We start from the raw sequence: 10882 nt of genomic DNA on the forward strand, positions 1-10882 counted from the left end.
ATAGTTGTTGTCGAAAAGAAGTTTTTGTTTTTTGTAATATATTTTAATTTTATAGAAAAAGACGGTTTAAAAAAATTGAATAAATGTTTTTTATGGAAATTTTTTAGATTTTGTTTAGAATTTTTTATAAATATATGTATTTAATATTCTTATTGAAAACTGCATTCTCAGGAGTATTCCTACTCGAAGATTTCAAAATCTTGTTTTTCTGATTTCAAGCTTTCCTTAAAAAAAAGTACTTCTAAAACTTAAATCAAATAATAATTAAATAGTCCTATTCATTCCCTGAAAATAATCCCCTAAAATCAAAATATCTCATAAAACCCCTCAACACCATTTTTTAGATGCATCTGGCAAAGAAAAAATTCTTAAATAGGTGAAAACTCACTGAAAAAACTTTCTTCCTTCACTTCCTTGTACCACTTGATTCGCAAACACAATCAGGCCATAAATCAGTATTTAATGTCCTTAAATCGAAATGCAGAGTCAACCGCAACGTCATCGACATCATATGACCGCGTTTCCGAATTTCCCCGAAACTTCTGTGTACGTGAGTTGTGTGTCGGCGCCGAAATACAAAATACAAAATTCAGAGAACGGAGTAGAGGACGACGGGTCATGGCCACGGCCACGGCCACGGCCACGAATATGGCATTTCGGCGACTCCGGCCATGACTCCGTTAGCCGGGCTTCGCCGTGCGACGCAGTTTCACTTTCACGGCGCACACACAGATGCTGGTGCTGCTGCAAGAGGCGTGCAATCCGTGGCGAATTGTGGCACCAATGGGAGTTTTGTGGCGCAACGGGCGCGACTTGCATCTGCCTCACAGTACGTCTTTGCCGAAAAACAACAGGGGGGGCATGGACACCGACACGGACACGGATACGGACACAAATACGGTTGCGGCCACGTTTATGGCCCAGCCGAAAAAGCACAGTGGTTGCATGGTGGGATGCATGCCACAAAAATCCTAAGACCTTTAAAAATAATAGTTTTTTAAAAGAATTTAATATCCTATAAATATTTTTAAAATATAAATATTTAGAGAAAGGTTTATTTAAAAAAAAAAAAGGATAGACCCCAGTTCATGACCTTTTAAATGCATTTCCTACCACTTGTAACACATTTTGCATCCTCACCGCCACAAAGATTGTGAATGAGGTATCCATATTTCGAGGGTGGTGGTGGGAGGTGGCTCCAAAGCCAAGTGGAAAGTTTGTTGACGGGTTGACCGGCAGATGCGTCGACTTTCTACCACCATTACGACCACGACACCGTTAACGAGAATGATGATGCAATGGATGCCGTGGATGCCGTTTGAGGTGGCTATGCAAAAACCAGAGCACACAGCCACCACCACATGCGCACGGAGAGTTGCACTTGCCACACCACCCTACCACCCCACCACCCAGATGAGCCACCAAGTCTGCCTGCCGCAGTCGTCACTCTCACTCTTCGGTGTGAGTACTCGGTGTTTACCAGACAACGAATGCAATGGGAGTTCAAGTACACTGAGAGAAACGAATAATACCTCTACTAAATAGACGCTATAATTTTGGAAATTTTAATCGTAAATTAGAGGGTCTTAGTTTAATTTCTATAGGCTCATAATCTTTTTTTGTAAAATTTTGATCAAAAATAATTTCCAGTGTAGTATAGAGTGCAGTTACCTCTCCTTCTGGAGAAATACGATTTTGTGGTGTGGGTGGTCGTGGTTCCTGGCTACGGGTTGGCTGCCCCTTTTGCTTTGGTAGGCCGTTTGCCGGAAGCATCCTCTACGTCATCGCCATCGCCATCGCCATAGCCATAGCCATCGCCACCGTGCCGGAATTCGTGTCCGTGGCCTGATTTCGTCGATTGGCCTTGTGTGCGGGTTTCAGTGTCAGGAGCGCAGCATCTTTGTTTTGGTTGCACTTGTTGTTGTTGTTCCTCTCGGGGCTCGACTTCCAATGCATATATGCAAATTTTCCCACATCCATATTTGTGAATGGATAAGTCACATGCGAGTATACTGGAAGGGGGAATGTACCCATTGTCTGGAGTATAGGGAGCTGAAACTGGGCCTTTGTGGGCCCTTTAAGTTCTCAATGGGCAGTGGAGTTTGTGTTATATAGAGGTATAGTGTTTAATATAGAGCATGATAATCTAATTATCTTCTCTATTTAGAAACGCTTTTAAGAATACAATACATATAATCTTCAGTTTAGCTATGTACTTACTCCACTTATGTCTAAACGCCTTTCTGCTCGGCTTAGTCTTAGCCCGGAGACCTTCTTATAATAGTAACTACCTTAATTCTTATAAAGATTAAAAAACCTATACTTAGTAACCGATTTCCAGATGATAACTACCAAGTAATGGGTGTCAATTGTGAAGAAAATGAAGTCGTAAGCTGTCTGTTGGTGGAGTGCTCTGGTGGTGATTATTGTCCGGCGGAAAATTATTGTTTTAATCCCAAGTGTGTCTGCCGGAAAGGATATCGAAAGGTACGCGGTGTCTGCATACCCAAACATACCTCCCTCTATTTAAAACCAAAGGTCTTGGAAACGGCTTTGTTGGAAATGCCTTATCGAGAGGATTTCTCTTTAAAGAAATATTAAAAATGAAAAAAATCACCCCCTAAACTATGCTACACTTATTTATCGCTCAACAAACCCCATTATAATATTTATAATAACATCATCTATCGATAAACTTTTGTCAACTAACTGTATTTGCTCTTTTCAAAATGGCAAAAATATGTGAAATGTCTGTTTTTTTTTTTTTAATATTCCACTACACGAGAGAGAGAATTGTTTGTTGTCTCGCGCTCTCGTCGATTCTCTCACAGAAACGCACACAACCGTAGTTAGACAAACTAACACAATTACGGCTCTGTGCCGGTTGAAAGCCGAACGCCTATCGAACGATGCCGGGATACCGGAGTCCCAGAGTGGCAGACGTAGCCGGGAGTGGAGTCTTCAGTAGAGAAGCAGCTACGCCACGCGCCGCCAGGTGGCTCGCAGATGTGGATGCGGCGGGTGTTTTCGGGCGCTGTGCATGTGCATGTGCACATCAGACATTGAACGGTACTTCCCCCTTTGGCTCACCAGTGGGGGCACCACTTTGACCTCCACGGGGCAGGCAGGCAGGCAGGCAGAGAGTGCTACTGCAGTTGGCTGCACTTTTCTTTGCCACCGAAAGCCTTGCGCTTTATTGTGTCACGGGTTCTCGCGCGCAGATGGCTGAAATAAACGCCGACCTGGAACGGGCCACCTCCGTGACACCGTCTCCTCCTCCTCCTCCCCCTCCCCTCCATCGCCAAGTGAAAGTTTATTTATCAAACCGGCAAACGATGAAAAGTCAACTAACTACTTACCCAAAACAATAAAAATGTGCAGTTTTCAATTAAAAAGCGACACTAATTTGCGTACTTAGTGAAAATCGATATGGCGCAGCCTTTGACTTTTGACACTGGCGAGTCAGGTTAGAATTTCTCGCAGTGCCAACACTGCGTATACGTTATATTTCAAACAAAGCAACGGCCAACAGGGCGTATGAGTTATATATATTCTTGAATTTGATTTGAATCCGTAAAGTGGAAAATCATTAACACTTGCAGGTCAGGTCAGCCCTAACCTAATCTTAATGTACCGACACACTAACTCGTCCCCCACTCCGCGATCCCCCTTCCGTGGCTTTTTATTGCTTCTTGCTCTCTCTGTCGTTCGCGTAACATCTCTCGCTCTGGCACAGCGCGCAGGATTCGCGCTCTTTTTTATCGTTTGTGGGCGGTGGGGTGGTGGGTGGTCTTGGGCGGTGTTTAGACGGGTGTCTGTGCGTGTGTGTGTGACTCGGCAAGTCATCTAAAATAACAACAACGCCGCCAATGTTTTCACTTTCCACACAAAAGCCATCTAAGCTTAAATTGTTGAAAAGTTTTCAATCGGTTATTGATGGAGTTTGGTTTCATAAACTTTACATATTTAAAATTTTTAAAAATGTATAAAATTTAAATAAAAATTAAAATTCTTTCCAATTATTTTCCTTACAGTTTCCTAATCTAAAACGCACAAAATCTGCATCAGATCGTAATCTTTCCCAAGACTCCTAATCTCTAAACTATAACCACAAGACGCACAATGAACTTCACTCCGTTTGGCAACACTTTTCCCGGCAACATACCCGGCCTGCCCCAGTTCACGACCAGCACGGCGCCCCTGATCTCTACGGTTACCGCCGCCGTGGCCGATGTCACGGTCACTGCCACCAATAATCCCCAACAGCAGCAGCAGCAGCAAGATGCCGCCGGCAGCAGCAATCGCTACCAGCAACAGCAGCAGCAACAGGTCGCCCACTTCGGCCAGGCCAACATGGCGACCGGATCCGGAAATAATAAGTTTCGTGGCGGCCAGGATGAGGCACTGCAGGGTGACAAGTACAATGGTCATCTGGTGGCTACCGCCCAGCAGCAACAACAGCAGCAACAGCAACAGCAACAGACGCAATATGCAACGGTTGCATATGCCACTGCTGCAACGACGAGTTCTGCCGCGGATGCCATGCAAGCGGGAACTTCCAATCAGCAGCAGCAGCAACAGCAGCAGATGCAACAGCAACAAGTGACGGCGCCTCAGGAGCTCACCCAAGATTTGTGCAACGCCATACTGCAACAACAAGGTGGGTAGTGGTTGGATTTCCATGGTTGGAGACTCTTCTAAGATCTCTTATCCTTTCAGTTCTTCAAAATACCTCGTGGCAGACCCTGACGCCGGGCACCACCGTGGCCGACTACCTCTCGCATCTTCCAGCCAACACTTTACCCCTCTCGTTGCACCACTTCCTCAAATACTCCGCGGAAACGATCAAAAAGGAGAACCAACAGAATGTGGTAAGTAATGATTAAGGATACTCTCCAACCCAGACACTAATCTCCTTCCTCTTAGGTCCTGCAAGTGCAGACGGGACCTGCCATCGGGATCAACACCTTGGGCACCACAACCATTAGTATACCTCAGCAGGAGCAGTTGACGCTGCAGCCCCAACAGCAGGCAACGTTGCAGTTGCAGGCACAGGACACGGTGGCAGCCACCGCCACGGCCACTGCCACGGCGACAGCAGCGGCCACGGGAGCCAGCGGGAGCGGGGGCAAGAAGAAGAAGCGGAAAAAGCGCAGCAAGGACCGGAAACCGAAACTGCGTCCCGGAGAGATACGACTGGGAACGGCGCTGGACGGTAGCCCGCTGTACATGTGCCCCGAATGCCATGTGGCGTACCCGGAGCCGGAACTGCTCGAAGTGCACCTGGTGGGGCACAACCTGGAGAAGCGGTACGTGTGCGACATCTGCCAGGCGTCGCTGAAGCGAAAGGATCACCTGACGCGGCACAAACAGTCGCACAATCCGGACCGGCCCTACATCTGTACCGTCTGCCTGAAGGCCTTCAAGCGGAAGGAGCAGCTCAGCCTGCACTTTGTCATCCACTCGGGCGAGAAGCGGCACCAGTGCGCCGAGTGTGGCAAGGGCTTCTATCGCAAGGATCACCTGCGCAAGCACACCCGCTCCCACATCGCCCGGAGGGTCAAGGCCGAGCTGAATAGTCATGTGAGGCGAGAGAATGGCACCAGTATGTTGCAGCCAGTGGTGACAGAGGCCACCACAGCGGCCTTGCAACATGCCAATCAACTAGCCACCCAGCAACAACAATTGCAACAACAGCAGCAACAGCAACAGCAGCAGCAACAACAACAGCAACATCACATAGTGATAACGCAGCAGACGACGCAGCAGCAGCAGCAGACATCGCAGCAGCAGCAACAAAATCAGCAAATGATAAATTAGCCAAATGATTTTTGTAAAGTCAGTTAAATCAAAATTCAATTTCGAAACAAGGCAGTCAATAATCATAAGAGTTGGCTGTTTATCAAAAACTATCTCGGTCCACACAATTTAATTGACTCTCACAAATCGGATAATAAACCAAAAAAAACCTGGAGGATGTTAGCTAATGTCTTCACGTTGTACAATTTTAATCGTAAGTCCATATGATAATGAAGGGACCTTTTTATAAACTAAACGCACATCAAGGGTAAAAACTACTTAAATTTCTATGATTTTTAACTTTTAGTTCCTATTTCTTTATATATTCTTTAAGATAAACCCCCAACGTGCTCGGTCCCAGGCCATTGTCCGCCATCGCCATTCCATAATCTAATTTAAGAAAAAAAAAAAACAAAAAAAAAATGGAATAATGCAAATGGAATAATTTTATATGCAATGTATTTTTAGTGAAATGTATTTTTGTACAATTAGACTCAATGTTGTATGTCCATATGTACATACGCCTGTACGAATACATGAATACCGTTCACCGTTCACTGGCAGCGAACTATAGTTCTATATAAATATATATTTATATACCATATATAGTATAAAAGAAATGCAATCTATAAATAAAAGATAAAAGAACCACCTTTCATTGTAAATATGCAGTAAAGTACATCATTTGATCTAAAAACAAAGTCATCTGTCGTTTTATTGGGGCTATTTACTTGCTTTATTTAGATTACTCATAAATTACGATTATTATGCACCATTTATTGTATTCAATTAAATAATATTAGCATTATCATTATCATTATCCATTATCGTATATATATATATATGTATATGTCTGGGTGTTAGTTTTTTTTTATATCGATTCTTTGTGTACGAGCCATTGGTTTCAATTACTGCCCATAGCGTACAATAACTAAGCTTAACATAAAGGATGTATTTAAAAATAGAATTAATTTTATATGGGGGGTGGGGGGGATTGTGGAGGGGAAAGAAGGAACGTGGCTTTTTTTTTAGGCTTATCAAAAATTTGTGCTTCTATACACATACAAATCAGAAATCAAAAATCAGAAAATCAAAAATCAAAAATCAGACCATTCACTGTCTTAAGATTCTTCAATGCAGGTCATAATTATACAACGACGAGTCCTAATTATAAAATATATTTTTATAATTAGTTTTTATATATATACATAAATGTATAGAATAGTATGTGAGAGTGTAAATGTGTATTTGCAAAGCAGACGGGTATTGATCCACGATCGGATTAAAGACCAAGTTCTCTCTAAACGCTTCACGTGGCCATTTTCCACTTTTAACATTCAAGATCTTATGTAATTTTTGCGTTGTTTTTTTCTTTTTTAGTTTTTTGTTTTTTTTTTTGGTAAGTTTTGTGTTTCGTTTTCGTTGCGAAAAGAACCTCCTAATCACTGTACACTGTTGGGAAAGTTGCGCCCCGATCACCGCCAGTTTACGGTCCGCAATAATACTTCCGCTTCTGATCCTCCATGAAGTCGCGAGTGGACATTTGGATAGCCTGCTGCAGCATTTCGCTCTCATTAACACCTATTTGGAATATGGTTTGGTTTAAGATAAGAAATTCCATTAAAATTCTTCAACTTTACCATCGTTAGCATAGGAAGCCTCGAGCAGCTCTTGGTAGAAGCTGGAATAGTTTGGTTTGCTGGTCGACTGGGCATCCTCAGGCTTTTGGGGCGAGTTGGAAGACTGCTTCGAGGTGCAGGGGCGCTGCTCGGCCTCCGGGGTCTCGGCACGGGTTGCTGCGGGTACAGTATCACGCTTCGGGCTCTTACGAAGTGGAGATTCATGAGCATCGCCACTGCTAGGGAAAAAATATATTTAAAAATCCTCAAAAGCAATGATTTAATGCACCCACTTCTGTCCAGTCACTGGCAGCTCGCGGGTCTCGTGGCGACGCTTCTTTCGCAAGGCCGTGGTACGACGCTGGGACTTGGAAGTCTTAGCCGAACGCTGGCTAGGCGACGAACTGCCTCCGCAGTGGCCCACCGAACTGGTGCTGCTCATATCAGTGGCATCGCTTTCGTAGCCAGCATTGACCTCCGCCGGAAGTTTGTGGGCGAACTGGCTCAGCGTCTTCGGCGACAAAGAAAATGAGGCTGTCGGGCCATCCCCACCACTGGCACTTGGTAAAGTGGCAGCCGAATTGCCACTGCTGCCCGAGACGGCGCCACACGCGGAATACTTCGAGGGCGAGGCATCGGAGTCGGTGAGTGCCTCGGCTGAGGTCACGGTCGAGGAGGTGGCCGAGCCGGCGGCCGTGTTGTTGCTGCGCGAACGTTGCATGTTGTCGCGGCACCATTGCAGGTAGGACTCGCGAGCAATCTGCTCCTCGATGGCTTCGTTGGTGGCCTCCCAGTCTGTTGTCTTTAGCTTGTCCTCAAACATGGTCTGTAATTGGTTTTCTTTTAGTAAGTAAGTAAGTATCTCTCTCGCAGACAACCCACCTGTTCGATCTCCAGCTGCTCGCTGAGACGCACTGCCTCCTTGGTCTGAAACTCGGGCTTGTAACCAGCCAAGCCGAGACCTACACCAACGGTGGCATTGTATGGATCCAAGATAGCATTGTAGTGAGAGCCACGTTGATAGGATAAACGCAAGGGTGGATAGCCAGCCTGTGACTGCTCCGAGTTGAAAATATTTATTGGATCTGCAAGGGATTTTAAAAATAAGGATTTTCAAGTATAGATACAGATAGATAGCCACTCACTTGACTGATAGCAATAAACTTCAACAGTACGACTGTAAATCTCGGAGATGGCCTGTATTTCGATGTGGTTGCCATGGGCATCGCGAGCACGCTTGCGCTGGATGTAGCTATTGATGTCCTCGGTCACGAATTGTCCAAAGTATTCGCGGTTCTCATGCTGAAGGATAAAGAATCCACATTATAAACCTTACTAGACTACAGATAATCCTTATAATTACAATGTAGTCCATGGTGTGTTGACGAATCACATCATGCATCTCCTCATCTCCATAAATTTGCAAAGAAATGGACCGAAACAGACAGGCACCATCTTCTTCGACCGGCTTCAGCTCGTAGCCGCGCTTCTCCATGCACTTGGCGAACTCCAAGTCGCGACGCTGCCACTCCTCGGCCGGAATCGTACGCTCCTTGGGCTGCAGATGCTCATCGCCACTGTTATAGCCCGAGAAGGTCTCCTCCACGGACTTCAACAGATTAGCAGCTGCCACCGCTGGCGACATTTGACTCTGGGCCTTGGGAACAGACAGATGCTCTGGGGAATTGCGTCCCACCGCCGACGGACTGCTGCTGCCCGAAGTAGAGGCCAGGGGCGGGCTATTGCACTTGCTGCCAGCCACTCCCGGTACACCGCTACCAACTCCACCGGCGGTATGGTTCAGTTTCTCTCGGTCCAGACGATCGCGCTTGTGGTGGTGAGCATGACTGTCGTGGTGGTCGCGACGCTTCGAACGGGTGCTGGTAAGACATGGTGACATTTTTTTAAATTTCTATATCAATTTTGATAAATTTAGGAAATCATTAAAAGTTCCATCAAAATGTCCATTTTTGGGATTTGAATTTTGGAACAAGAGCTACTAGGTGACTATTATTGTTTATCAATATTACAGCCAAAAATATAAGGCTTTTTGTTTACCCAACTCTTCAAATGACCTGCGTTATTAGAGATTCAATTCTAAAGCACTTGTCTAAATATTTGTTTTCTAAAAAAAAGGCGTATAAAACCCCAAAACACGTAATTAATATTTTAGTCTGCTTTTTAGTCAAACATGAAGTCGGTGGTTCTAATTTTTGCTCTTTCGTTGGCCTTTTTGGCAATCACTTTTGCCAACGCCGCTTCCTACACTGCCACCACGGAGGCTTCGTTTACAACCACAACCGAATCCCCGCCAGCTTCAGAATGGAAATGGGCCGACATTATCAACTTTCTACGCAGCAGCAAGAGTGATGGAAAGAAATTGTACTTTTTCTTCTAAATTATAATGATGTTTCTGCATATTTTTTATAATCTATAACTATTCTCTAAATAAGAGATGTTTTTTCTTCTAAAAATAAATAAAGAATAATTATGCAAGAACTAGTTCAAAACACTTGGTGCCCCTCCTAAAAGCCAAGTGGCATGTAAGAATGCGTCAAGAACCTAGAAGCGATTAAGTTTCTAACATGCAGCTGCCACAGGAATTGGAGCCTCTGGGGGGAGGGCTCCAAGCCCCCAATCTTTGGGGGTAAAACTCACCTCTTGTGGGGACTGCAGCGATGGGTGCGTGCCAGCTCGTCATAGACTTCGCCACGCCTCTGGGGGCTCTAAATCCCATTGAGGGGAAACAAGGTGCCAATTAAATAAGGGGGTAACTGAAAGGGCCATCGCCTGCTCACCTGTCCGTGACCATCGATGACGACGTTGCGGTGCGTCTGACTGACCACCGACTGCTCTACAGTGGATACCTGGGCCTCCTTGTTGTCGGGATCGACATTGGCTGGGACACGCTTGGCGCTGGGTGGTGCGCTTACTGGCTTGATTGTCATGGTGGCGCTGCTGCCTCCGATGGTATTTCTCTTGTTAAGGTGGTTGTGTTGTTGTGTTTGTTGCTGCAGCAGCCCTTGTTGTTATTGTTATTTAAGGGGAAAAAAAATGAAAGAAATGCAAATGCTTGGCTCAGCAACACTTTCCCCCACTAAGTGTGGCGCTTTTGACCCACTCCGACTATTTTCGATTGCTCTTCCTCAGACAACGAATTGATTTGCGTTTTTCACTAACTTGGAATGGAATCGAGAAATTATGGGAGCCCTGTGTTTTTGTGTTCTTCTTTGTCCGTCAATAGGGGCTCCTTTCACCCACTTGGCGATGATTTCACAATTTGCAGCTAACTTTCGAGTCTTGCCGCTCGCTCTGTTTCGTTTGTCGTTTCTGAAACTTGCTTCAAATCTCACCAACTACTTGGTTTTTAACAAATTAAATAAAATTTCCAGATTTTCATCTGTTCTGTTTTGTGCTTGTATGCATGTGTGTGCGATGACATATTGTCGCGCTTTCCAGCACTT

General features: G+C 45.1%; 4 protein-coding genes across 6 annotated transcripts; 2 read left to right on the forward strand and 2 right to left on the reverse strand.

Annotated features, from left to right (window-relative positions):
- Positions 1-1594: 1594 nt before the first annotated feature.
- On the reverse strand, positions 1595-2076 carry LOC108120763 (uncharacterized). The gene is given in 2 exon segments (XM_017234558.3): positions 1595-1867; positions 1870-2076. Coding segments are annotated over 2 exon segments (309 nt in total). The 5' UTR covers positions 2035-2076; the 3' UTR covers positions 1595-1723.
- An 85-nt stretch (positions 2077-2161) lies between these two features.
- LOC108120764 (uncharacterized) lies at positions 2162-2702 on the forward strand. The gene is made up of 2 exons (XM_070279652.1): positions 2162-2283; positions 2342-2702. The coding sequence occupies exons 1-2, from the start codon at positions 2211-2213 to the stop codon at positions 2599-2601; spliced, it is 333 nt and encodes a 110-aa protein (XP_070135753.1). The 5' UTR covers positions 2162-2210; the 3' UTR covers positions 2602-2702.
- A 39-nt stretch (positions 2703-2741) lies between these two features.
- Positions 2742-5909, forward strand: LOC108120758 (uncharacterized). 2 transcript variants are annotated; one of them, XM_070279651.1, is made up of 4 exons: positions 2742-3069; positions 4035-4660; positions 4720-4871; positions 4927-5909. In XM_070279651.1, the coding sequence occupies exons 2-4, from the start codon at positions 4123-4125 to the stop codon at positions 5818-5820; spliced, it is 1584 nt and encodes a 527-aa protein (XP_070135752.1). In that variant the 5' UTR covers positions 2742-3069; positions 4035-4122; the 3' UTR covers positions 5821-5909. The 2 variants fall into 2 exon arrangements, with proteins under 2 accessions (XP_070135752.1, XP_017090042.2); XM_017234553.3 differs by lacking the exon at positions 2742-3069 and adding an exon at positions 3132-3466.
- Positions 5910-7119: 1210 nt separating this feature from the next.
- On the reverse strand, positions 7120-10850 carry Duba (Deubiquitinating enzyme A). Of its 2 annotated transcripts, none has more exons than XM_017234552.3 (8): positions 10217-10850; positions 10077-10144; positions 8782-9298; positions 8564-8720; positions 8301-8503; positions 7712-8244; positions 7440-7654; positions 7120-7380 (listed from the first exon to the last, which is right to left on the reverse strand). In XM_017234552.3, the coding sequence occupies exons 1-8, from the start codon at positions 10364-10366 to the stop codon at positions 7286-7288; spliced, it is 1938 nt and encodes a 645-aa protein (XP_017090041.2). In that variant the 5' UTR covers positions 10367-10850; the 3' UTR covers positions 7120-7285. The 2 variants fall into 2 exon arrangements, with proteins under 2 accessions (XP_017090041.2, XP_017090040.2); XM_017234551.3 differs by having other exon boundaries at positions 7440-7657.
- Between the last annotated feature and the right edge of the window lie 32 nt (positions 10851-10882).

Source organism: Drosophila bipectinata, chromosome 3L (assembly GCF_030179905.1).
Source record: "Drosophila bipectinata strain 14024-0381.07 chromosome 3L, DbipHiC1v2, whole genome shotgun sequence".
Lineage (NCBI taxonomy): Eukaryota > Metazoa > Arthropoda > Insecta > Diptera > Drosophilidae > Drosophila > Drosophila bipectinata.

Coding starts and splice junctions, on each gene's coding strand:
- Duba (XM_017234551.3), bottom strand. CDS start 10,366: ATGACAATCAAGCCAGTAAGCGCACCACCCAGCGCCAAGCGTGTCCCA. Junction 10,145..10,216: donor TCATCGATGGTCACGGACAG/GTGAGCAGGCGA, acceptor AATGGGATTTAG/AGCCCCCAGAGGCGTGGCGA. Junction 7,381..7,439: donor GGCTTCCTATGCTAACGATG/GTAAAGTTGAAG, acceptor TATTCCAAATAG/GTGTTAATGAGAGCGAAATG.
- LOC108120764 (XM_070279652.1), top strand. CDS start 2,211: ATGTACTTACTCCACTTATGTCTAAACGCCTTTCTGCTCGGCTTAGTC. Junction 2,284..2,341: donor CCGGAGACCTTCTTATAATA/GTAACTACCTTA, acceptor ACCGATTTCCAG/ATGATAACTACCAAGTAATG.
- LOC108120758 (XM_070279651.1), top strand. CDS start 4,123: ATGAACTTCACTCCGTTTGGCAACACTTTTCCCGGCAACATACCCGGC. Junction 4,661..4,719: donor CGCCATACTGCAACAACAAG/GTGGGTAGTGGT, acceptor TTATCCTTTCAG/TTCTTCAAAATACCTCGTGG. Junction 4,872..4,926: donor AGGAGAACCAACAGAATGTG/GTAAGTAATGAT, acceptor CCTTCCTCTTAG/GTCCTGCAAGTGCAGACGGG.